Source organism: Carcharodon carcharias, chromosome 16 (assembly GCF_017639515.1).
Source record: "Carcharodon carcharias isolate sCarCar2 chromosome 16, sCarCar2.pri, whole genome shotgun sequence".
In the NCBI taxonomy this organism is placed as follows: domain Eukaryota; kingdom Metazoa; phylum Chordata; class Chondrichthyes; order Lamniformes; family Lamnidae; genus Carcharodon; species Carcharodon carcharias.
In genome coordinates this window covers 63,103,761-63,131,425 of record NC_054482.1, presented here as the reverse complement: position 1 = coordinate 63,131,425, position 27,665 = coordinate 63,103,761, and the positions used below count along the sequence as shown (strand labels likewise).

Below are 27,665 nucleotides of genomic sequence, written 5' to 3'. Positions count from 1 at the left end.
ACTTCTCCACCATCTGAGGAGAAATTCCTGCCTTAGAGAACTGCTAGCCAATCCGATTGGCCAGCAGCTCTGTGGTCCCAACAGTATCAAGTTTGAGCGGTGGGCATTGCTGGGACAACAGGAGGTGCCTGAAGAAGAGGTGCTAATGGAGGCTAGACTTCAGGTACATCTGGGGTATCAGCAGGACTTAGCTGGCAGGCCCCAATGAGGAGGGTGAGGGGAGTGGAGCCAGGTTTGAGAGACTGGGGGGTGGGGGGTGCACAATGTATGACCTTGTGAGTGGGTGATGGGCACAGGATATCCCCCAAGGAAGTCATCCCTTTCTTGCTCGACACCAACTTGCCCTATGAAAGCTGCCAAGCTACCCACCTGGCATGGGCCTCACTTTGGCGTGGTAAAAAAGCAGCAAGGGTGGGATGAGGCACTTAATTGGCCACCAATCCCCATAAAATGGGAGGCAGGTCAAGGGAGGGCAGGTAGGCTGCAGGCAGGCCATGGGCTGCATTTTATGAGCCCCACCTTCAAACCTACTGGCAGGGGACCGTAAAATTCTTCCCTATTATTCTAAACTTTACTTTGTTAGTTGTGTTAATCACAATAAGTGCTTGTCGTGGAAGGAGTCCAAACTAGTCTTTTTATCTCAAGCTGGTTTATTCTCAAGACAGGTCTGCAGTATAGCAGACTCTTCCAATCCCTTCCACACTGTACCTTTTATAACTCTTTTAGAGATCGACAATGGTCTCAGTTAAACTTCTAATTCCAGATTTTTATTGGATTCAAATTCCACTCAAGATTCGAACCCAGGTCCCCAGAGCATTACTCTGGGTCACTGACTTATCAGTCCAGTGACAATACCACTACACCACCACATAGCTGGCAGTGAACCAATGTCCATCACCTGTTTTAACAAGCAGCTGTCTTAACAATGCAATTGCTATACAATGAAATTGCCAGTCAGCAAGAAGATTGTTATCTGACCTTGACAATTTAATGGCTGATTAATTGACAGTTAAAGTGTCTATAATTCATTAGTTGGCAGAGCTAGAGGAAATGACAACTAGAAAATTATTGTTGCTTTTTCCATGTTCTGAGATTTAAATAAATCTATATCAGATAACAAAAGTGAAAACAATATTCCTTTTTTGAAAAATATAATTCAATAATATAGAAGTTAAAAAGACTTTTCAAAGATTGTAGTTATATTGCTCCAGTAATTGAAACAGTATAGTTCATCAAGTTATTGATTCATAGGACTGCCTAAATTATTTATTCAATCATTACAATACATAAAATGTATTTTGCATCAAGATGATCAGATTTAACAATAGATTATTGGGAAAAATCCTGTCACCTTGAGTTTAACATGGGTCTAATCAGAATGGCAACTAAGTTGTAATTCATACTTGACTCTTTATTTAAAAAATGACTATGTGCAGAGAAACTCAATCATCAGGGTCATATCTCTTGAGCCCTTTAAGTCAGTGAACACTGAAAAGGATACAACAACAGCTTGCATGTACATAGCACCTTCAATATAGCAAAACATCCCAAGGCACTTCAGAGGAGTGTTATCAAACAAATGTTTGACACCACAAGCCATATAAAGAGCATATAAATGCTTGGTCAAAGAAAGTAGGTTTGCAGAGTATTTAAATTTTGGAGGACTTGGAATTCACAAAGGTTCAGGAAAGCTTTGGAATAGTTGAGTTTGGAGCTAACAAAAACATGGATGAGCATTTTAGCAACAGATGGGCTGACGCAGCAGCACTGATGGGTAATTATTGCAGATTGATGTTATGGGAAAAAATGTACAAACTTTTTCTTGAATTTTCTTGCAGCCTGGTGAAGTATAGTGAACTGATGGAGACTGCAATGTTTATTGTTGCTCCTCAAGAAGTTTTAATGTACTGTTATCAATAAAAGATTTATAAGATATATGGTAATTTCAGCATTTACTAAAAGTCACAAACTTTCCCATGTCACACCATAATTGAATATATAATGAAACAGTTACGATTCATTAATTATACTATCCATGGAAAGTGCCTAACAGAAACTCACCATGTGGCAACTGCGACAATCTTCATCACAGATTCATTTAAACACTGACAGAAGCTGACCAGTGGCATTCCATTCTTTCCCATTCTCCCCAGCATTATACCTTCACACAGAAAATATACATACGTCACAACTCAAGTCATTAACTTTAACTGGTTGTGTAGTAGTGCATTAATATCTAGTCCTGAAACATGGCAATTGGTTTATGGGCCCATTGCAAAATTAAGCAATCAACATTTTAAATTAAAAAAAAATACAAATAGGGAATAAAAGATAACATAGAAAGAAAAATCACCTGGAAATATCTTTCAATTAATTATAAAATCAATAAATTCAAGTGACAAGTTTGAGCAATTTAACTCTTAGATTGCTGGAAATTGCAACGAAATTCCCCTCTTTTTGTGTAGAGAATGTTGCTTTCAGCTTGACATTGTGACTGTAAAGGAATCAGTAACGATTGTGTGATGAGTGATATTTAAGCGTTGTATATTTTTTCCTCAATGAATAGCTAAGGATAGTTTAAGAAGAAAGTGTTTGGCATGATAAAACCATTGAGCAGTTAATAATAGCTTTCATTTTAACTTTGACTCGAAAAAGCTAAATTTTCCAGCTTGTTCTTAAAATTCACTTGATAAAGACACTGAAATACAGCTAAATAGCCCAAAGATGCATTTTGACTTCTTCACTGATGAAAATAAATATAATAAATTCTCAGTTTAAACAAGATAAAGTATGGGTATTCAAATCACTCCTTTTCTCTCTGAATTAGGTCATCTCTCCCTGAAGTAGAAGTTAAACACAATAATAGTTTTAATGAAAATCACTTGAAGAAACTTTTTAAAATTTAATTCCAAGTTGTTTTTAAATCTTTTGGAAAAGCTAAACTATTACAGTTGCATTGACAGATTACACCGATGCAGCTTAGGACATTCTGTGTATTACACATGTAGCATTCAAAGGATTGTGAGAAGAGGTGTAGTGAATCCCTTTAGTTTTTAGGTTACTATCTGTAACCAGCTGTCTTTCAAGAGAGTAAAGCTTTCAAGAAAAGAAGGCACTCAATTGCACAAAAGATAATTTTACTGGTAAGTTCCTCAGGGTAGTGTTCTCAGCCCAACCATCTTCAGTTGCTTCAGCAATGATCTTCCTTCCACCATAAGGTCAGAAGTGGGGATGTTCATTGATGATTGCCCAATGTTCAGTACCATTCGTGACTCCTCAGATACTGAAGCAGTCTGTGTCCAAATGCAGCAAGATCTGAACAATATCCAGGCTTGGGCTGACAAGTGACAAGTAACATTCACGCCACACAAGTGCCAAGCAATGACTATCTCCAACAGGAGAGAATCCAACCATCACCCCTTGATGTTTAATGGTGTTACCATTGCTGAATCCCCCACTATCAACATCCTGGGGATTACCATTGACAAGAAACTGAACTGGACTAGCCATATAAATACTGTGGCTAGATCAGAGGCTAGGAATCATTCGTCGAGTAACTCACCTCCTGACTCCCCAAAGCCTGTTCACCATCTACAATGCAGAAGTCAGGGGTGTGATGGAATACTCTGCCCTTGCCTGGATGAGTGCAACTCCAATGACACTCAAGAAGCTTGACACCATTCAGGACAAAGTAGCCTTACTGGCAGCCCAGATATTCAGTCCCTCCACCACCAAAGCACAGTGGCAGCAGTGTGTACCATCTATAAGATGCACTGCAGGAACTCACCAAAGCTGCTTAGGTAGCACCTTCCAAACCCACGACAACTGCCTTCTAGAAGGACAAGGGCAGCAGGCACATGGGAACACCACTGCCTGGAAGTTCCCCACCAAGCCACTCACCATCCAAACTTGGAAATATTTCACTATTCCTTCACTGTCACTGGGTCAAAATCCTGGAACTCCCTCCCTAACAGCGGGTGTACCTACACCACATGAACTGCAGTGGTTCAAGAAGGCTGCTAACCACCACCTTCTCAAGGACAATTAGGGATGGGCAATAAATGCTGGCCTAGCAAGTGATGCCTGCATCCCATAAATAAAAAAAAGTTTCATTGCAATATTATGAAATATGATAATATTTACGTTTTATTATGTTGAAGCCCTTTGAGCTGTGAATCTTTGAGGTTGAGAGAAGGAAAAAGAGCAGTCAAAACAATAAAAAATATAATTTTGTGCAACTTGATTGGTAAAGATCTGCCTTGGGTGTGTTAGACCATATAACCTATATGTTTTATCACAAACATTGATTTATGGTAATTGAATAAATAAAGTTCTGTTTTTATTACATTGTATTGTGGGATTTACTTCAATGAACCTTTGGGAATTGAATTCCTCAACTCTGAACATTATTCTGTGAAAACAATAAATGAGTGACATTCATTATTATATCAATTGTTTTACATAAGAAATAGGAACAGGAGTAGACCATTCAGCCCCTCGAGCCCATTCAATAAGATCATGGCTGATCTTCTTGTGTCTTGATTTCCACATTCCCATCTAATCCCGATAACTTTTGATTCCCTTGCCTAACAAGAATCTATCTACCTCTGCCTTAAAAATATTCAATGACCTGCCTCCACCACCTGAGGCAGAGAATTCCAAACTCGAACACTCTCTGTGGGAAAATATTTCTCCTCATCTCTGTGCTAAAAGGGTGACCCCTAATTTTAAGACACTGCCCCCTAGTTCTGGACTCACCCACAAGAGGAAACATCCTTTCAATGTCCAACTTATCAAGGCTGTTCAGGATCTTGTTTACTTCAATCAAATCACCCATCACCCTTCTAACCTCTAGTGGAAACAAGCCCAATCTGTCCAACCTTTCCTCATAAGACAACCCACTCATTCCAGGGAAAGAATTTTCCCCCGGCTGGGGGGAAAGTTCAGGAGTGGGCGCATGTGTGCGCGCCTCCGATCGGCACTCCCAACTAGGGGCACGCCGCCATTTTACGTGGGCGGGCCAATTAAGGTCTGCCCAGCGTGACGTCCGCCAGGAAGCGCTATGTGCTCCCTGTGCGAGCGGTGGGGGGAGTTCCCTAAGCCGAGGGTGCGGTCTTTCGCGTATGCACATGAAAGAGCGCATTCATCTCTCTGAGGCTAAGTGCTGCCTCAGGAAGGTCAATGCCAAATTCAAAAATGTGAAATATAGACAAATAAAATTTCCCTGACATGTCCCCTCACTGTCACATGAGCTGGGACATGTCCATCACTTTTAATTAAACTTTAATTAAATTTTTAAAAACCTACATGAAACCTCATCCTGCCTGTGGATGAGGTTTTATGCTTTTTCTGAAGCCCGCCAGGGCTTCCAGCCTGCCCACCAACCTTAAGGTTGGACGGGCAGGTCCTTTAACTACTTCAATTAGTTTTTAAAATGACCTCAGTCGGCTGTTGACAGGTCGGTGGGTGCACAGTTGATTCGGCTGCGCCCCCGCTGCCCTGAAAATTTAAATGATGTCGGGAGTTCCGCCCGATGTCACCCTGCATCATTTTACACGTCGATGAGCGGGCCCCGCTCCCCGAGCTCAATATCCTGCCACAGGTATCAATCTAGTAAACCTCCTTTGAACCAGCTCCAATGCAATTACATCCTTCCTTAAATAAGGAGACTGAAACTGCACACAGTATTCAAGACGTGGACTCACCAAAGCCCTGTATAACTGAAGTATAAGATCCTTACTTTTATGTTCAGTTCCTCTCGTAATAAAGGATACCATTCTATTAGCCTTCTTAATTACTTGCTATACTTCTTAATTACTTGCATACTAACTTTTTGTGACTCATGTACTAAAACTCCTAGATCCCTCTGCAACGTTCTCCATTTAAGTAATACTCTGCTTTTTTGTTCTTCCCGCCAAAGTGAACAACTTCACATTTTCCCACATTAAACCCCATTTGCCAGATCTTTGCCCACTCACTCAGCCTACCAAATCCATCTGCAACCTCCTCACGTCCTCTTCATAACATACTTTCCTACCTACGTTTGTATCATCTGCAAATTTAGCTACCATGTCTTCACTCCCCTCATCTAAGTCACTGATGCAAATCGTAAAAAACTGAGACCCTAGTACAGACCCCTGCAGAACTCCACCCCTCACATCCTCTTTTCCTCTTTAATTTTTAGATTGTTTACATTTTTTAAAGTAAGAATATTCTGCATGTTGGAGTAGGCACCAAACTTTTAGCAGTAGCAATGGAGGTATGTGGTGTTTAACAGCACTGGGAACAACCCTTGGCTTTTAATGCACTATGGGAACAATTTTGAAGTTGACAGAACATGGGTAGAGGTCCTGGAATTTGCTAGCTTTGGATGGAGGGCTGTGGTCAGTCACCACACTGGAGGGGAACCTGGGGTTTGGTTGAATAAGAGAAGCAGCAGGTGGAGCTTGGCTCACTGGCGGATTCAAGGGGTGACAGTAGATTTAGGGAAAGGGATATCTGAGCCTACCATCAATCATTTACAATTTTCCAAGAGATCGCCACAAACATTGAGTAAAATGTTTGTACTTATTCCATGAAAAATGTGTAAATCTAGCTTTCCTTTAATAAATATCAGAAATAAGGAGGGAGAAGATTAAATATGAGGGTAAACTAGCCAGTAATATAAAAGAAGATTGCAAGAGTTTTTTTAGATTTATAAAGGGTAAGAGAGAGGCAAAAGTGGACAATGGGCCGCTGGAAAATGATGCTGGAGAAGTAGTAGTGGGGAACAAAGAAATGGAGGAGGAACCGAATAGGTACTCTTCACAGTGGAAGACACGACTGACATCCCCAAAGTTCAAGAGAATCGGGGAGCAGAGGTAAGTATGGTGGCCATTACCAAGGAGAAGGTGCTAGGAAAACTGAAAGGTCTGAAGGTGGATAAATCACCTGGACCAGATGGATTACACCCAAGAGTTCTGAAGGAGATAGCTGAAGAGATAGTGGAGGCGTTAGTGGTGATCTTTCAGGAATTAGTGGAGTCAGGGAGGGTCCCAGAGGACTGGAAAATCGCTAATGTAACCCCCTGTTTAAGAAGGGAGTGAGGCAAAAGACGGGAAATTACAGGCCGATTAGCCTGAGCTCGGTCGTTGGTAAGATTTTAGAGTCCATTATTAAGGATAAGATTTCAGAATACTTGGAAGTGCATGGTAAAATCGGGCAGAGTCAGCATGGTTTCATCAAGGGGAGGTCATGCCTGACAAATCTATTAGAATTCTTTGAGGAGGTAACAAGTAGGTTAGACAAAGGAGAGCCAATGGATGTTATCTACTTAGACTTCCAGAAGGCCTTTGACAAGGTGCCGCATAGGAGGCTGCTCAGTAAAATAAGAGCCCATGGTGTTAGAGGCAAGGTACTAGCATGGATAGAAGATTGGCTATCTGGCAGGAGGCAGAGAGTGGGGATAAGGGGGTCCTTCTCAAGATGGTGGCCGGTGACTATGGAGTTCCACAGGGGTCAGTGTTGGGACCACAACTTTTCACTTTATACATTAATGATCTGGATGAAGGAACTGGGGGCATCCTGGCTAAGTTTGCAGATGATACAAAGGCAGGTGGAGGGACAGGTAGTATTGAGGAGGCGGGGAGGCTGCAGAAGGATTTGGAAAGGTTAGGAGAATGGGCAAAGAAGTGGCAGATGGGATACAACGTGGGGAAGTGTGAGGTCATACACTTTGGTAGGAAGAATAGAGGCATAGACTATTTTCTAAATGGGGAGAGAATTCAGAAACCTGGAGTGCAAAGGGACTTGGGAGTCCTAGTCCAGGATTCTCTTAAGATTAACTTGCAGGTTGAGTTGGTAATTTGGAAGGCAAATGCAATGTTGGCATTTATTTCAAGAGGACTAGAATATAAAAGCAGAGATGTGATGCTGAGGCTTTATAAGGCTCTGGTCAGACCACATTTGGAATATTGTGAGCAATTTTGGGCCTCGTATCTCAGGAAGGATGTGTTGAGAGGGTCCAGAGGAGGTTCACGAGAATGAACTCAGGAATGAAAGGCTTAACATATGAGGAACGTTTGAGGACTCTGGGTCTATACTCGATGGAGTTTAGAAGGATGAGGGGGGATCTCATTGAAACTTACAGAATACTGAAAGGCCTGGATAGAGTAGACATGGGGAAGATGTTTCCATTAGTAGGAGAGACTAGGACCCGAGGGCACAGCCTCAGAGTAAAGGGAAGACCTTTTAGAACAGAGATGAGGAGAAACTTCTTAAGCCAGAGAATGGTGAATCTATGGAATTCATTGCCACAGAAGGCTGTGGAGGCCAGGTCATTGAGTGTATTTAAGACCGAAATAGATAGGTTCTTAATTGGTAAGGGGATCAAAGTTTACGGGGAGAAGACGGGAGAATGGGGTTGAGAAACTTATCAGCCATGATTGAATGGTGGAGCAGATTCGATGGGCCGAATGGCCTAATTTCTGCTCCTATGTCTTATGGTCTAAATACATATAAAAATTTCACAGTTTGAATCTGTCTCTCCGGCTTAGTAAATAAATACATGACCAATTAATAAAATGCTATTTATAATTTTAATTAATCAAATTCAGTGGGCAGAATGGGGTGGGGCTTGAATTCAACTGATGTGCAATCATAAGCTTTCAAGAAATTACCTTGGAAACATTATTTACCCAGGGCAAGAGTATTAATGTTGGATAAAAAGAACTATAATTTCCTTCAATTTTTCCTTTGAGAAAAAGCAATAAAATCTTCTTCTTCCTTTATAAATGGTATGTATATTACTGTTGAAAATAAGAATATGGAGTTACATTATGGTGATGTGCAAGAGTGGCCCTATAGCAAGTCACTAATTGGAACTGTGTCCCTTGATTGAACATTATTTTGTACTCTTACACTATATGAAGGATTGATGATCAAAGGCACATCAGTGATGCAAAAGCAATGTTAGGCGATGAACTATAATACAAAATGCAAATAAAATATTAAAATGTTGTCATTTTTGTATAGATTCTTAATTACAAGGTACTTGTTTTAATTCAGGAAAAAAGATCTCATACATCAGGATAAGACGACTTATAGAGATAAGCAGAGATTTTAAATTATAGGAATGCTACTTCACTGAAGAAACAACACATAGAACAGGAAATCAGAGATGAAAATCTTCCCATTAATTAATCTGTACATTGATACTGGTTGCATAGTTTGACAGAAGATGTTCTGCTTAAAAAAGACTCACCCATTGTTGCAGAAAATATAACAATGCCAAGAACATTCATCCCATCACTTGAACCTGGCCCTGATTTGTATATAATTTCTGGAGGTGGGGTGATGTCCAAGGAAATGTTCTGAATTATTTCGGAGTCATTGTCACCTTGAATTCCATAGATTAAAGGCATTCTTGTGGCAGCTTCAGATCCTGCTACTTTGACAGAAATGACTATTGGAACGATCTTGGTTCGATACTGTGAAACCAAAAGATTATATATTTTAGTGTCCATACAAACAAGGAGCAGGAGGAGACTATTCAGCCCCTTGAGCCTGCTCTGCCATTTAATAAGATCATGGCTGATCTGATAGTAATCTTAAATCTGCATCCCACCTACCCAGATAACCTACCACCTTCTTGCTTATGAAGAATCTATCCACCTCTGCCTTAAAAATATTCAAAGACTCTGTTTCCACCACCTTTTCAGGAAGAAAGCTCTAAAGACTCACGACCCTCAGAGAAAAAAAATTTGCCTCAACTCCATTTTAAATGGGTGACTCCTTATTTTTAAGCAGTGACCCTTAATTCTAAATTCTCCCACAAGAGGGAACATCCTCTCCACATCCACCCTGTCAAGACCCCTCAGGATCTTATATGTTTCAATCAAGTCACCTCTTACTCTTCTAAACTCTAGTGATACAATTCTAGCCTGTCCAACCTTTCCTCATAAGACAACCCACCCATTCCAGGTGTTATTCTGGTAAACCTTCTCTGAACTGCTTCCAATGCTTTTACATCCTTTCTTAAATAAGGTGACCAACACTGTACACAGTAATCCAGATGTGGTCTCATTATTGTTCTGTATAACTGAAGCATAACCTCCTTAATTTTGTATTCAATTCCCCTCGAAATAAATGATAACATTCTATTAGTTTGCCTAATTACTTGCTGTACCTGCATACTAGCCTTTTGCAATTCATGCACTAAGACACCCAGAACCTTGTGCATTTGAGAACTTTGCAATCTCTCACCATTTAGATCATATGCTTCTCTTTTATTCTTCCTGCCAAAATGGACAATTTCACATTTTCCCACATTATAGTCCATTTGCCAGATCTTTGCCCACTCACTTAACCTATCTATATCTTTTTGTAGCCTCTTTTTGTCCTCTTTACAACTTGCTTTCCTACCGAGCTCTGTGTCATCAGAAAATTTGGCAACCATCCCATCCATCCCTTCATCCAAGTCATTTATATAAATTGTAAACAGTTATGGTCCCAGCACTGATCCCTGTGCCACACCACTTGTTACACCTTCCCAACCTGAAAATGACCCATTTATGCCTACTCTCTGCTGCCTGTTAGCCAGCCAGTCTTCTATCCATGCCAATATGTTACCCCCTACACCATGAGCTTTAATTTTACGCAATAACCTTTGATGTGGCATTTTATCAAGTACCTTCTGGAAATCTAAGTACGGTACATCTACTGATTCTCAGTGTCAACAAGTGTAAATTTTTAAATATCAAATACAGCTACATAACTTTTTATTTTCATGTCTATGCACACCGCAGCCTGAACAAAAATTGAAAATGAAAGTTTATGGCTATAAGCTGAATTTATAATCCCCTCTTCTATTCATAAAGTGCTAAGTCATGTTGGGTACAATACCAGCAGCAGGAACAGGGTTCTGGAATTTCACACAAGTGGGAATTCTTTATGGGTGCATTTAGATATTGCTACACAAACCACTCGTCAACCCTTCAAAAAGATAGCCAATTTAGTACTGTTCCCTTATGTTACAGATGCTGGCATTTACAAAAAGGTTATATTCTAAAATGCCTCCTCCAATTTAAGATGAGACTGAGAATTCCGGAAGCACTCCAGCTTAAAGACATGCCTATAAGGTCTGGTTGCCATGGGATGAAACGCAAAAAGAAACCTATTGAAATCAAGTGATAGCTTTCACACCTGCACACAGTAACTCACAGTAAAGGGAGAACTTCTTTGTGAGATGCACACAGAGAGAGAGAGAGAGAGAGTGAGAGAGAGAGAGAAAGCAGATATTGCTGTGGGAGAAAAAACGCAGTTACTACTGTGAAGGATAGAGAAGGGCTGTTTTATGTTAACAATCAAACAAGATGCTTGTGAGAATTAGTTTTCTGCTTGAAAGGAGGGGGACAGAACAGATGGAACCTTTGGAGATTTAATGGTACAAGGAGTCACCAAAGTGGGCCTTGCTGGTGGAAGTCGGATCTGGAAGACTCAGGCCGAGTGTTGGATCCTGGTCACCAGTTTGTGGGGACTTATGGATCCGGTTTGCATGCTTGTTTTGCATTGGCCGAGTTAGTACAATAGACAGAGTTGATCAGCAGACAGTTCTTAGGTGAAGCATACTTTGTTTATTTACAAGGGTACTCAGCAGCTACACTTGTGTGCTTTCAACTCAAACCCTGTCTCCATACTTCTGCTCCTAACTCTTAATACAGAGGTAGCCCGCGCTATTCCTCTATTAGTTACATAAGATCATGTAATCTTTTAAAACATCCTTCTTAAAGGTATACTACACATTACATAAAACCATAATTACCACATCCCTCCCCTTTTTCTTGGAAACACATTTTACGTTTCTAAGTACAATTTTCTCAAAATAGCAAATTATTTACACAGATAAGTAATTGACAAATTCAGTCTTTCAGCGTGGTTTCCTTGTGCGTGTAGAACATCTCAGCTCTACAACTTCAGATGCTTTGTCAGGAAACTCCTTTCCTGGAGTTGTCTGAACATCAGGTTCTTCGGTGGGTATCTGCAAATCTGTTTCCTCAATTCTTGCAGATACAACAGGTACATCTGACACATCTGCACTCGGTTGAGTTCTCTCAACAGGAAATGCTCACTCGTTCGTGAACAGTGGTGGAATAATTTCTTGGTGATTTATTTCTTTCTACCTTAGATGATCCACATGTCTCTGTATGACTCATCCTTCCATCTTCACGTGGTAAGATAGAGGTCCAGGCACTTATTTCCCGGTAACCACTTTGGTCCTTCTCCAAAGTTCTTCACATATACTGTCTCTCCTACAGTAAACTTCCTGTCATATGCCAGTCGTGTCTAATTCTCTGACCTCTCTGCCTCCTTTCCACCTTCCCCCTTAAATTCGGCATTATTAAGCTCAAACCCATCCTGAAACGGCATTTTGTCAATAATTCTGCAGGTGTGACACCAGTTGTTGTGTGAGGGTGGTCCTATAATGGAAACGAAAGCATGCTAGCTTGGTTGCTATGGAATCTCCAGTTAATTTCTTCATGCCAGCCTTGAATGCTTGAACCGCTCTTTTGGCCAGCCCATTTGAGGAAGGATTGTACTGTGAAGTTTTTACATGTGTGAAACCTTTGAAGCTGATAAACCGCTGAAACTCAGCCACTCGTAAATGCCGTGCCATTACGACCACTTCTGGTGAATGGCAAAACTTTGATGTAGCTTAATTGTGGCAGAAGATGTTGGTGACTTCACTTCATTTATGTCCATCCATTTTGAGTGGGCATCAACAATAATCAGTTGTTCCCATAAAAGGTCCCACTTGGTCAATAGATAATCGTACCCATAGCCTTCCTGGTCACTCCCAAGGGTGTAATGGAGGGGTAGGTAACTTTTGCAATTTCTGACACTGAACACAATTCTTTACTAAGCTCTCTATTCCTCCAACCATCCCAGGCCACCATAGATAGCTGTGTCCTACGGTCTTCATTCAGGGAATTCCTGGATGTGCACTATGTTGTTCAATCAACAATGGTTTTCTTCCTTTTGGAGGAACGATCATTCGAGTTCCCCACAATAAGATACCATCCTGATTGGTTATTTCATGTCTTCTGTTGAAGTACGGTTTTATTTCATCAGACATATGCCATTGTGACCAACCATGAAGTACTTGTTCTCATACTTTGGATAAGACTGGGCCTCGACTTGTCCAGTCTCTGATCTGTCTATCATATACCAGTGATGAATCTAAGAAATTCAACAACAAAACTAGTTCTTCTGGAACTGGGACATCTTTATCTTTTTCTTGTAAGGGCAAATGACTCAGTACATCAGCGTTTGGAATTTGATTTCCAGGCATATGAATGAAAGTATACTTGAAGGCTGCCAGGATCAACATCCATCATTGTATTCTTGCTGAGGCAAGGGTGGTATAGCCTTGTCCTCACTGAACAATCCTAGCAAAGGCTTGTAGTCTGAAATGATAGTAAAATGATGGCTGTGTACATACTGGTGAAACTTCCTGACCTCAAAGATGATTGATAGGCCTTTTTTTTTTCTATATGAGAGTATCCATTTTCTGCTGTGGTGAGCGTTCTTGAGACATATCCCATAGGCTGTTCCATGCCATCATCCAATCGATGGGAGAGCACTGCTCCCACTCCACAGGGAGATGCGTCACATGTCAACACCAGTCCTTTCCTCTGGTCATAGTGTACTAATAGGTTGGATGCGTGCAACAATTTTTTTACATTAGTGAAAGCTTCTTTCTGTGGTGTCTCCCAAGACCGACTTTGGTTCTTCTTGAGTTGATAATAGATGTGCCAGTTCTGTCAACAAATTGGGTAAGAAACACCCACAATAATTGATCATTCCTAAGAATGATTTGAGCTCGGAGGTGTTCTTTGGTGTGGGTGCCTCTCTTATGGCTCTCACATTTTCCTCAACCAGGCAGAGGCCCTGTGAATCTACCTGCTGACCCAAATGGATTACCACCCTCGCTTGGAATGTGCACTTTTCTTTTCTTAAACGCACTCCAGTCTGTAAGAAATGTTTTAAGACTTCTTCTAAGTTTGCCAAACGTTCCTTTTCAGTGAGTCCTGTCACCAGAACATCATCGAAATAAACTACAACATGGGGCAGTCCCTGCAATAAACTTTCCATTGTTCCCTGGAATATGGCGCAAGCTGAGGAGACTCCAAAAGGCAAATGGGTGTATTGGTACAATCCTTTGTGTGTATTAATTGTGACAAATTTCCGGGAGGCATTCTCTAACTCTAACTGTCGATAAGCATGACTCATTTCAAGCTTCATGTAGGTGGTTCCACCTGCCAACTTAGCATATAGGTCTTCAATTTTTGGTATGGGGTGTCTGTCCAGCTTAGCCACTTTATTAACTGTCAATTCGTAGTCTCCACAAATTTGAATGCATTGGCCGGGTTTAAGGACAGGTACGGTTGGTGCTGCCCATTCTGAGAACTGCACAGGTTGTACAACACTCTGTTTCTCTAATCTGTTCAGTTTGGTATCGACCTTCTCCCAAAGTGCATAAGGTACTGGTCTTGCCTTCATGAATTGGGGGGTTGCCTCTGGGTCCACATGAATTTTTGCTTGCAGCCCCTGGATCTTCCCAAGTTTGTCCTTGAAGACTGAGGTGTATTTTTGTAGCAGCTGATAACCCACTTGCTCTCAACTGGAAAATTTCAGCCCATTCTAACTTAATCTCCTTCAGCCCGTTTCATCCAAGGAGACTTGGCCTCTCGCCTGCTACCACCATCAAGGGTAGTTTCACCAATGGGTTCCGTAACGGGCGGTAACTCTGCTTGTACCTTTGACTTGGATGTTTTCTCCAGGTAAATTTTTAATTAGGCACCAGTTTCTTCCAAATTTAATTTACGTTCACCATAATTCAGGTATTTGAAGGTGTGTTCACCAATCATTGTAGTGGAAGCTCCTGAGTCTACTTCCATTCTAATAGATCTGCCCTTTACCTTCACTATTACATTTATTGGTTCTGTTATTCCAACCTTCAAATTACATAATGAATAATATCTGAATATGCTGCTTCAGGCTCTTCTACATTGTGGATCTCATAGGGTTTTTTCTTTTGTTTGAAAGTATGCCTGATTCTTTCCTTGCACTGTCTCATTAGGTGTCCGTTTTGATGACAATAAAAACATTCAATTTTTTCAAACTGCCAATTGTATTAAGGTTGTCTGTTTCCATCTCTGTTGCAATTATTCCTTGCTTTTGTTGCTAAGTAATTTCTTTTTATTTGTCTGCTAGCAGTGGCTGTTTCCCGCTTCTCGGCAGAGTCTTGCATTTTTGCGCCCTTTTTGGCTGAGGCTTCCCACCCAACATTTTGTACTCCCTGTACGGCTTTTGAATCCCTTACTGCATTTTGCATGGCCAGTGCTATCTCTAGCGCATTCTTAAAATCCAAATTTGTTCCAAACAATGATTTCTTCTGAATCATGTCCTCATTCACACCACACACTAAACGAACTCTGAGCATGTCATTTAAAGATGTACCAAACTCACAATGTTTTGTTAACTGCTTCAAACTTGCCACATATTGCCACATAACAAACAACTGTCTACCCAGGGGCTCTATTTCTGAGTTAAATTTGAATCGTTGCATCAAGAAGCAGGCCTTGGCTGGTAATGACCATTTTTAAGAGGTTCACCAATTTATCAAAACTTTTCAAATCTGGGGCACTAGGTGCTGTCAAACTTTGAAAAAAGCCACAGGCTTTATTCCCACACATAGATAAGAGGATCGGTCACCTCTCCTCTTCCCCTGCAATGTCACTCGCTTGGAAAAAGAACGCGAGGCATTCAATATATTGAGACCAATAATCCGTCGCTGGATTGAAAGGGTCAATTCTTCTGAATTACAGCATTCTGTGAGGGGATTGCTTCGATGATTAGGACGGAAATTCTACTTATAATTACCGTGCGAGGTACAGCCTGATTTTGTTTCTCTTGATTTCTTTTGTTAACTTGTTTTATTGTCGAAGCCAGTTTATTGTATCTTCGCGTTTTTCTTGCTTTCTCCTCATCGCCAGTTTGTTGGATATTGGTCACCAGTTTGTGGGGACTTATGGATTTGGGTTGCACGCTTGTTTTATTTATTCATCCAGGGGATGTGGGCTTTGCTGGCTGGGCCAGCATTTATTGCCCATCTCTAGATGCCCTTTGGAAGGTGGTGGTGAGCTGCCTTCTTGAACCGCTGCAGTCCCTGTGGTGTAGGTAAACCCACAGTGCTGTTAGGAACAGAGTTCCAGGATTTTGACCCAGTGACAGTGAAGGAACGGCGATATATTTCCAAGTCAGGATGGTGAGTGACTTGGAGGGGAACTTACAGATACATGTTCCCATGTATCTGCTGCCCTTGTCCTTCTAGATGGTAGTGGTTGTGGATATGGAAGGTGCTGTCTAAGGAGCCTTGATGAACGCCTGCACTGCAACTTGTAGATGGTACATACTGCTGCTACTGTGCATTGGTGGTGGAGGGAGTGAATGTTTGTAAATGTGATGCCAATTAAGTTGGCTGCTTTGTCTTGGACAGTGTCAAGCTTTTTGAGTGTTATGGGAGCTGCACTTACCTAGGTAAGTGAAGAGTATTCCATCACACTCCTGACTTGTGCCTTGTAGATTGTGGACAAGCTTTGGGAAGTCAGGAGGTGGGTTGCTCGTCACACAATTCCTAGCCTCTGACCTGCTCTTGTAGCCACAGTATTTATATGGCTGGTCCAGTTCAGTTTCTGGTCAATGGTAACCCCCAGGATATTGATAGTGGGGGATTCAGTGATGGTAAGACCATTGAATGTCAAGGGGTGATGGTTAGATTCTCTCTTGTTGGATATGGTCATTGCCTGACACTTGTGTGGTGCAAATGTTACTTGCCACTCTGTCAAATGTGCCATTGATGTCAAGGGCAGTCACTCTCATCTCACCTTGGGAGTTCAGCTCTTTTGTCCATGTTTAAACCAAAGCTGTAATGAGGCCAGAAGCTGAGTGGCCCTGGCGGAACTCAAACTGGGCGTCAGTGAGCAGGTTATTGCTAAGCAAGTGCCGCTTGATTGCACTGTTGATGATCCCTTCCATTACTTTACTGATGACGGAGAATAGACTGATGGGGCGGTAATTGGCCGGGTTGGACTTGTCCTGCTTTTTTTGTTCTGGACATAGCTGGGCAATTTTCCACATAGCTGGGTAGATGCCAGTCTTGTAGCTGTACTGGAACAGCTTGGCTAGGGGCGCAGCTCCTTTGGGATAGCCAAGTTGGTACAATCGACAGAATTGATCAGCAGACAGTTCTTAGGTGAAATATATTCTATCTATTTATAAAGGTACTCAGCAGCTACACTTGTGTGCTTTCCACTTAAACCCTGTCCCCATACTTCTGCTCCAAACTCAGAATACTTACTAGAGAGGTAGCCAGTGCTATTCCTCTATTGGTTATGTAAGATTATGTGATCTTCCTTTATAACATCCTTCTCAAAGGGATACTACACATTACATAAAACCATAATTAACACAATTAGTTAATTAGTTAATGAGAAAGTACCTTTTCCTAGGTTAGTTCTATTAGTTTCCCGTTAAGTTACATTTGATTTATATTGATCATAGTTTGCTTGTTGAGTACAAGTCTTAAAATATGAAATCTTGTCTTTCGGTTATTTCTGTTGGTTGTTTGGAAATTAGATATCTTTTTAAAAGCTGTTGGTCTGTACAGTGACTATAACACTTACTGTGGGTCCACATTTACTGAGACCGGTAAAACACCAATTCATGCCCACCTCTGACAGCCTCTAAAGACATCCTGGAATGGATATGAAGTCCTAACACAAAGTGTGATTGGGTAACCCACTGCACCGCCCAGTTTCCCCAAGACTTGCAACACACTGGCCAGATGTTGCAATGGAGAGTTGATAGTAAACTGTCAGTGTTTGCCATCATTATGCCTCTGAAACTGGCTATACCTTCAGCATAAAAGCAAAATACTGCGGATGCTGGAAATCTGAAACAAAAACAAAAATAGCTTGAAAAACTCAGCAGGTCTGACAGCAACTGCGGAGAGGTACACAGTTGACATTTCAAGTCCGTATGACTCTTCATCAGAACTAAGGAAATAGAGAAATGAGGTGAAATATAAGCTGGTGGAGGTGGGGTGGTGGGACAGATAGAGCTGGATAGAGGGCTAGTGATAGGTGGAGGCAAAGAAGAGATTGCCAAAGATGTCATAGACAAAAGGACAAAAGGGTGTTGACAGTGATGATATTATCTAAGGAATGTGCTAATGGGGACGTTAAGGGTAGCAAGCAGGACAAGCAAGTGGCAGATATCCCGATGGGGGTGGGGTGGGGGGAAGGGATTGAAATGGGCTGAAAGGTGGAGATAAAACAATAGATTGAAATAAATTTAAAAACAGGTGGGAAAAGAAAAATATTGGGAAAAGGGGATCAGAAAGGGGGTGGGGATGGAGGAGAGAGTTCATGACCTGAAATTGTTGAACTCAATATTAAGTCCGGAAGGCTGTAAAGTGCCTAATCGGAAGATGAGGTGCTGTTCCACCAGTTTGCGTTGAGCTTCACTGGAACATTGCAGCAGGCCAAGGACGGACATGTGGGCACGAGAGCAGGGTGGTGTGTTGAAATGGCAAGCGACCCTCAGGATATTGGGCATCCACAGATTAGCATGGAAGTCCTGAAGTTGCAGTTTTCCGATCATGATCCTGACAGAGGCTGCACAGTAGACCTACCCAGAGCTAGCAATCACCGAAATCAGTAAGAATTTCAACTTCCCTGCCCCAATACCACCATTAGAAACCCCTTAAAAAGTTAGGTCTTGCTTATTCAGATGTAACTGTTTTTAATGGTCATGTGATTGATAAAACTTGATGAACAACAAAACGAACCCTGAAAAAATAATTTTATGATTGTGGAGTGCTGTTAAATGTTTATTTAATATATTTTTTGTGAAGTTATATTCATAATGATTTTTTTTGTAAAAACATTTTTTTCCAGAATCTTTAACCTTCTACATTCACCCCATGTGTTATATCCCAATCTTTAATTTGCTCTATGTAATTTTTTTTAAATGATTTAATTTTGGTGCTTTTAGTTTCCTGTTGGGGATGGGGGGGTGGAGTTGTGGGGGGTGCAAATCTTTTAATTTGATGAGCTGCTTGGGACAGTCTGCTATCACTGTTGATCCATGCTGGCAATGCCCAGTATAGAGCACTGCAATCAGTTACTGTACCACTACATGGTGATAGAGCTGAAACTCTAGAAAGAGATCACCAGATCTCTCAGTGAATCTTATTTTGTTGAAGCTGAAAGTGCCCTTGCATCACTGCTGACCGCAAAATCCAGCCCATTGGTGTTTTTTTTTGTATCGAGTGAACAGTTCACAGTCCTTATCCAAAAAGCAGTGGAAAAGATTTGAAAGACCTTCCATTATTTTTGGCAATTAAGCTAAGGTACTGAAAACTTCTTTTTAAAAAGCATGTTGTTAAAATTTCTGTTACTGGCTAGAATTTTTCATTATTTTCAATTAGAACTGCGTTTAGATATTTTCAATTACTCTTTTCTCAGTTTTAGGGATAATAAATATATGGAATGAAAAACACAATTTGATTTATTTACAAATTGCATCTTCTTCTCCTTTAAGACTCAAATATGCCATTGATGCATAAAATCATAGAATCTTACAACTTATAGAATAAAGCCATTCGGCCATTTGTCCTTTTGCACAAATTTCGATGGGATCTGATTTCATCACCCTTTCAGGTAGTGTAGCGCAACAATCCTCTGTATGAAAAAAAAATCTCATTTCCTCTCTATTTCTTTTGCTCACTATTTTAAACCAGGTTACTGACCCACTTGCCAAAGAAACAATACCTTTCTACTTTCTCTACCTAAACTCCTCACAATGTCAAATACCTTTATTAGGTTTTCCCTTCTTTGTTCTCAGGAGAACAATCCCAGGTTCTCCAATCTCTTTACATAACTAAAGTTCCTCATCTCTGGTGTCATGCTGCCAAACTTTCTCTGTATGCTTTCCAAGGCCTTGACATCCTTCCTAACATGTGGTGCCCAGAATTGTATGCAATGCTGCAGCTGTAGAGGCCTAATCAGAGGTTTATAAAAGTTTAAGATGACTTCTTTGCTTTTGTATTTGATGCCCCTATTTAGAAAGACAAGTATCTGCACCCCCAAGAACCTCTTGCAACCTCCTCAAAATATAACATTTAGATTACATTGCCTCTCCATGTTATTCTTTCCAAAGTGCATCACTTCGCACTTAACTGTATTAAATTGCATACATCATGTGTCTTCCCATTTCTCCAGTCTATGTCCTCTTCCATATACCTTTTCTCTATCTTTACTGTGTTGAAATCAAGATTTATTACACTACTTCCTCATCTAGTTCATTCTTTGCCAAATTCTTAATCTCCCATAATCCTCCTTTCCTTTCATAATTTACTGAATTTTGAAACCTAGGCTTAGTATCACTTAACTAATACATCATAATTTATCTTGTCTTCTTTCCTATTCTTTTCATCCTTGATGGTATTCTGCGTTATAAACCTTGGCACTTCACCTGGATTCCTTAAAAGAAAGCATTAAATACCACATTGGATTACAGCAGTTCAAGAAGGTGGTTCACCCTCCACCTTCTTGATGGCAATTAGGGACAGTCAATAAATGCTGGCCTTGCCAGCAGCGTTCACATCCTATGTACTAAATACTAAAAAAATCAACTCACCTGTTGAAATGTAGCTTGAACTAGATTAGAGGGAAACATATTCCTTTAAGAGGGAAGAAGGAAAACAAAGTTACTCAGCATCATTATAGTAAACAATAACACATACAAAATCCATTATTATTTAAAACTATAAATCTAACGTATAGCTATGAATGATAACAAGGGAAACTAGGAGACAGAAGCTTCAATAGCTTATATCAATTCTCTAAACTTGGATTAGATGGTGTAAGATTATTGGGCTATTAATAAGGCTACCAATATTTAACTTTACTGAAAAACCTCTCTTGGTAGTATAGTAAAGTAGGGAAAACTTAGAAATAGGACATAATCTTTAAGATGCCAAGGTAGTGGGATTCTAGAAGAAAAGTTTACTGCATCCAGAAGACCTTGAAGGCTGTTTGTAGGAACTGCTTGCATACAATGTTCATATTTGGAATTGAAGGGGATTGGTTAAGAAGCAGATTTCTTAACAACACATATATATATATATATATATATATATATATATAAAAAAAGGAAAATTTAACTTTTCCAGATGTGAGAACTAAGTTTAGGATCACCATCTTATTTACTGTTATTGTGCAATTGAGAAGGCAATTAGTCCCAAATACACACATTAGTGAATACCAAATATATTACAACCTAAAGCCTATTAGTGAGGTCAGATGGGGAGGGACACACCTATGTTCATGTTCCTTCTGCACCTTTGTACTAGGACTTGCTGCATGGGCAAACTAGGCAAACAAAGTGTTCAAAGGGCCACTCATAGACAGTTTGCCCATCCCTGGAATATCAAGTCTCTTGATTTGAATGAAGTAGGGATGCAAGGAAGAAGTAATTTGGTCTATCTGGGGCATGGAAAGATCGATAGGGAAAAGCTCAAAGCAACAATTACCATGGTATCATGGTATTGAGGGTATAGCCTCTCCTGCTGCCTATCAATGGTCACATGATGTTTTGTTAAGGCTCCAGGCAGACAGCCCTAAGTGTGGGCAATCCAGGGTGGTGGGGATTCCTGACGAGAGTCCTGGCCGGGCATGTAGCACCTGAAAAGCCGTAATAAAGTTTAGCTGTTTCTTGTTGAAACCTGTCCACTCCATCGAGTCATTACAGGTATCGCTGATGTAATGAAAGACAAGAAACATTGTGACAGAGACATTGCAGACTGGAAGAGGGAGAAGCATCATCCACCAAATGATAAGGCCCTTTTTGTATTCTGTCCACAAGTGCAGGTGAGAAGTTAGAAGAACCTCCCGGTTCTGGGCTGTCGTTACTCAGTGTTTACATTCCTCATGCTATACCTGAGTTGGGAAGAGAAGAAACTGAAATGACAACAGGAAGGTGCAGCAGTGGAAATGATCTCGATTTAATAGCTCATTGCACGCACCTTTTTTTAAAAAAAGGACATGGACAAGATGGGCCAAATGGCCTCCTTCTATGCTGTAACTTTTCTATGGTTCTAATAGGCAAAACTTGACCTGGAATGGCATTTATATCCCATTTATTATATAATTGGCATTGTTATTCAACAGAATGAGCTCATACTCCAAACAAAAGTTTAAATAAATTCATCTGTATAGTCTGCACAAACAAATTTACCATGAATGAGCAACAGATGTGGATTTTCAACTGGAGTGTAATTGGGTCGTTAAATACTTTTTTTTAATAACTGTGTGGGAGAAAGAAATGTCAGAAAGCCACTGTGGATCAGCCATTAAAGTATACTTATTTGACTGATTAAATAGCCATTTAAATGTCACCTTCCTACAGCTGGGAATGGTTATCATGCCTCTGTTCATTTGTATACAGTGTTTTTCTATTCAAATACCATTTTTGAATGTTTTTTGTCACAAAAGGGTTCAGAGTAAATTCATATTTGTTCGATGAACTAGAAGCCAGTTTCATGTACTTATCCAAATGAGGATGGTCAAGGGAAGGATCACTATTGCATTTGCACAAGGAGTCAGGTGAAGACAGGCTGAACGGGATCAGACACAGACAAAAAATCCTCTTAGTCTGGTCCAAAGATGTATTTCAAGTCCAGCTTCAGAACAGTATACAGAAATATGTTATCAAACAAGACATTCTATGGCCTCTCCTGACTGAGACTTTCAGCTGGGTTACATCTTGGGTAATTTTGAACTCATGCCCACTAAAAGCCAGGCTAAGACTACCACAATGAATTTGCATAGAACCTTTACAGCCAGCTGAGCAAACATTCATTCCATCTGTCCAGACTGGATGTGAAGCTTGACCCCAGAGGTAAAAGAGTAAATGTTAGTTGATTGCGGCAGTCAGTCTCATGAACCAATTTATTTTTCTTATTATTCATTCAAGGCTGGCATTTAATACCCATCCCTAATTGCCGTTGAGAAAATGGTAAAAAATGTTTAACAACAGTTAATCATTTCAGAGGATTGTCACCTAAAGGCCAGACCTTGCAAGGGCAGTAGGGTTTCGCATCTAAAGGATATTAGTCAGCCAGATAGGCTTTTACGACAAAACAGTAGATGCATGGTCATCATTACTTAAACTAGCTTTTTATTCCAGATTTATTTAATTAACTAAATAAAGTTCCCCAGCTGTTGTTGTGGGATTTGAACTCATATCTCTGGATCTTTAATCCAGATCGCTGATTACTAGTCCAATAGCATAATCAGCATGCTACTGTTTCCATAGTTATCTATTTGGGAAAGATATCAAAACTGGCTCTTGGCATGACATGGGCACAACTTCTCAAAAAATATGTTGCCCAAAAGCTCCAAAAGCTGCGTTTTTAGCCAACTGCAACCAAAGATTTAAAATTGCTCTCCCTTCCAAAATGAACAACAGGTGTAGGGAGACTGGGAAAGCAGAGCGAGTAAAATATTAATTAAAAGAAACTGGAAGAAAAGTTTGGAATATAATGGAATATATATTAGTGAAAAAAAATCAAGAAAACTAAAGTTAAGTTTTAAAAAGGACTGCCAGAAAAATGAAGAAAAAGTGTAGTGTGAAAAGCAAGAGTAGATCTTTCATTTGCATTGAACATTATTTTGAATATTTAATTTTAGCAGTTAAATATATAAAGCTACAGATGCTTGAGAGTAACCTTCCTACAATAATATTTTTGTTTCACCACTGCAGTGCACAAGTTGAAAACTTAGAAAATAAGCCAGAATTTCGATGGTTAAATAAAACTATTCATAGTTCAACCCAATTTAGGTAAATAGAAAATAATCAATTATTTAATTTGAATTAGAAAAGAACAGTTTAGAAAAATATTTCAAATGAATGCTCATTAAATTCTATATCAGGGTTCTAATAGAAGCTACTTTCGATTAAGCTTAAAGGAGAGGATGAAAAATATCCAAAATCCATATAAACAAATTACACTTTCGCACTTAACACAAAGTACTAAAGAATGTCATGAGGCAGGATTAATTCAGAGTTTCAATTTTCTGTCCTTTACTCCCTAGCAACCCATAAAAACTTTAATCAAAAATACAGGGCCCAATATTCAAAAATGTTTATGTTGGCATTGGCCTAACCAACAGCCTGGATGAAACTAGTTAGCACAGTATAGGCCAGGAATCAAGAATGCGACCTTTCTGATCCATGTGACCAGTGCTACAACATGAAGCACAGTTGTACACTGAAGCCCTAGTGCCTTTATCAACATCTCCTCCAAGGGAAGGGTTGCTACTGCCCCAGTCAGTGGGCAAGTTCAGATTTCACAGAAGAAGCATCAGATAATTTGATTGCCATATTATATTAGGGTAGGTTTCACTTAAATTAATACATCATATAATGTTAATCTGACAGTGGCCCCTTTCAGGGACAATGCCATGAGAATATTGCAACAGCTCATCATTTTTAATATAAAAAGTTATATATTACAGTATAAAACTGATGTTTCTAAAGCATCAAATTAGGCTATTGTTCACCCTCACAATGCGTGAAGTAAAATGCATTTAAAATAACCATCTCAGGGCCACAGAATTCTGAGAAGTGCTGGGATTACAACATCTCCAAAGGACTATACTCGTCCATACCGTATCAGATCCAACAATGCATCAGCAGAGCTCATGATTGGTTTTCCACTGTCATCAGTACTCTCCTTCTGGGCTGCACCACCAGGATGTATGATGGAGACCATAATTATTCCTATAACGACAGCCACAAAAGTCGTCCAGAGGTAGTATGCAATTGTGATTAGACCCAATCGACTTGAAGCTTTTGCGTCCAAAGCTGCCAGTCCAGACATCAAGCTGAAAAAATATAAATATATGAATTGTGCAAGAATTTTCTGAATATGTGCGTTTGTACATTATTCACTTAAATTTTTTCTCCTCCTGTGCTGAAGTCTGTCACAAAGGGAATGTCTCCATAGCATCCCTCAGTGTCTTGATCTTCCTTTATATCAAGCATTAGCAGCTGACTAAAGCAGGATCATTTTTTTCTCTCCCTAATCCCAGGATGCTTTGCAAATTGTCATGCTTGTGCTATTATCCTTGGGTTTCTCCCTTCCCACTGAGAACAATCTCATCCTCCTTCTCCTTCTTCCCACCCCAGCCATGTTCTCTAAGGAGACGTTTGGTTTCTCCCTCCCTATCCCTGTGCTATCATCCTATGAATTGAGCCTATTACTCATCAGTTTTGTGTCCCAAAATAGGCTGAAGAATAAATTTTCAACATGTACTGACCTAGTAACAGCTGCAACAATTTCCCCCAATCTATGCAGCCACTTACTTTTAAGTGGCCATATCCCTTTAAATTTTAGCTCTGGAAGGGCTGATGTGCAGTGTTGTTCCCCTTCCACCCTTTTGACAAGCTTCCAATACAGGCTGGGAATTCATTCATGAATTCGGGACTGCCCTAGAAAAAATAGTAGGTTTTAGAATTCACTGTGCTCTGGTCCGTAGAGTCAGAATTCTCTCTAACTGGGAAACTTATGGGCCAGCATCTTTCAGTCGGCGAGCAGGGGTCAGGGCCCACTCACCAACGTGTAAAATGATGCGGGGTGATGTCAGGCGTGCGGCCCGACGCCACCTCACATCATTTAGATTGTCAGCTTGGTGAGCGTGCATCCGACTCGGATGTGTGCCCGCCGACCTGTCAATGGCCTACTAAGGCCATTAAAAAACCAACTGAACTCATTAATGGACCTGCCTATACAACCTTAAGCCTGGCGGGCTTCAGGAAAAGCATGAAACCTCATCCACAGGTGGGATGAGGTTTCATGAATGATTTTAAAAATGCAGAATAGTTTACAATAAAAATTATGGACGCGTCACATGAGGGGACATGGCAGGGAAATTTTTTTCTAGTCTTTGTTGAAAGTTTTAAATCGGTGACGATCTCCCTGAGGCAGCATTTAGCCTCAGGGAGATCTGTGAAACAGCGCGCTCCCGGTTGAGGGAAGCCCCCCCCCGCCCGCACAGGGAGTACATAGCGCTTCCTGATGCATGCACATTGGATGGGCCTTAATTGGCCCACCCAAGTAAAATGGCGGCATGCCCTCGATTGGGCGCGCTGATCGGAAGCACGCCTGCTCGCGCCTGCTCCCACACTTCCCCCCGCCGACAGGGAAAAATGCTGCCCATGGAGTATAAAACCCAATCCCACGGATATGTTTTGACCTCATGTTTTTTATCACAATACAGAAACCAAGTTGCAGCCAACAGCACAGGGCTGGGCAACAAGTGGTTAATTCAGACATTTAGTGAGACAGTGGCTCATCAAAAGGGTTTGGACATTGACTGGTTGCTATCATGGAACAAAGGGAAATGCCGTTACCTGCCATTGACTAATGCAATTAAGAGACTGATTACCCAATACAATGGCACAAGGAACAGTCCATTAATATTCAAAACAAAAATAAAAATACCTGGAAAAACTCAGCAGGTCTGGCAGCATCTAAGTCTTAGTTCTGTTGAAGAGTCATAAGGACTCGAAACATTAACTATGCTCCTCTCCGCAGATGCTGCCAGACCTGCTGAGTTTTTCCAGGTATTTTTATTTTTGTTTTGGATTTCCAGCATCCGCAGTTTTTTTGCTTTTATTCCATTAATATTCAAAGTTGCATCGACCTTGGAGCCAAGTGGTGTATTGCTTCAAAACAGCAGGAGAATTGTTTAAACAATCTGAGGGCAGATCATATTCTTCTGGGGTATATTTTCCATGGAAAGACTATTGTTTCAATCAGCATGAGCCTATCATATTTGTCTGGACCATGCGCAGAATAAACTAGGAGTGCTAACTGCTGGACACTGAAATGAATTGACCAGGCCAGCAACAGGAATGGTCTAACTGGGGACACAATTGTAGGATGCCACTGCTTTCTGCAGGCAATCAAGGAAGTTGTGGAGTCTGGTCAACTCCACCGAGGGACCGACAACACCACTGGAAGACCAACCGAGGGGTGATTGTAAGTGTTAAGTTAGGATATAAAGATTTAAGTATTAAGTTAGGAACAAGGCGGGGGTTTAGCCTCTGACAGGATAGGGTTCCAGGTAATGTAACTTTATGTGTAACTGTATTTCGTGATTGCTGAAGGCTGCCCTTCTCTAAGGGCTGTGGGTAATTAAATAAAGCATTTGTGAATTATCAGAAGAAACTTGTTTCACTGGTCATCCTGTTCAAGCCATACAGTTGTGAGTCTGGTGTTACGAACTTGTATGTGGGGAGGGTCTTTGAGAGAGAAAAGAGGGCACCCCCTTCCAGGTCCAATTACCTTAGCATTGGGGATTGGAAAATTAACACTTGCATCTCTGCCAACGTTAAATGCAGCACTGCAATGCAATTGAATTAAGAAACCTTCTTTTGTATGTATATTTAGAATAGCTCATAATTATGTTTCCTTCATTGCCTTTGGTGTGGACTCAATATGCCCAAATAGTACTGATAAAATAACACCAGATTCACATTCCTGTTATGGCTAA

General features: G+C 40.6%; 1 protein-coding gene across 1 annotated transcript in view; it reads right to left on the bottom strand.

The window, feature by feature from the left end:
• slc1a7a (solute carrier family 1 member 7a) overlaps window positions 1-27,665 on the bottom strand; it is a 76,116-nt gene that overhangs the window by 19,366 nt on the left and 29,085 nt on the right. The window contains exons 3-6 of the mRNA XM_041207817.1: window positions 24,777-24,992; window positions 20,743-20,785; window positions 9,242-9,467; window positions 2,062-2,161 (exon numbers count right to left, since the gene is read on the bottom strand). Coding sequence (XP_041063751.1) covers window positions 2,062-2,161; window positions 9,242-9,467; window positions 20,743-20,785; window positions 24,777-24,992 — 585 coding nt within the window. The remainder of the gene's footprint in view (window positions 1-2,061; window positions 2,162-9,241; window positions 9,468-20,742; window positions 20,786-24,776; window positions 24,993-27,665) is intronic.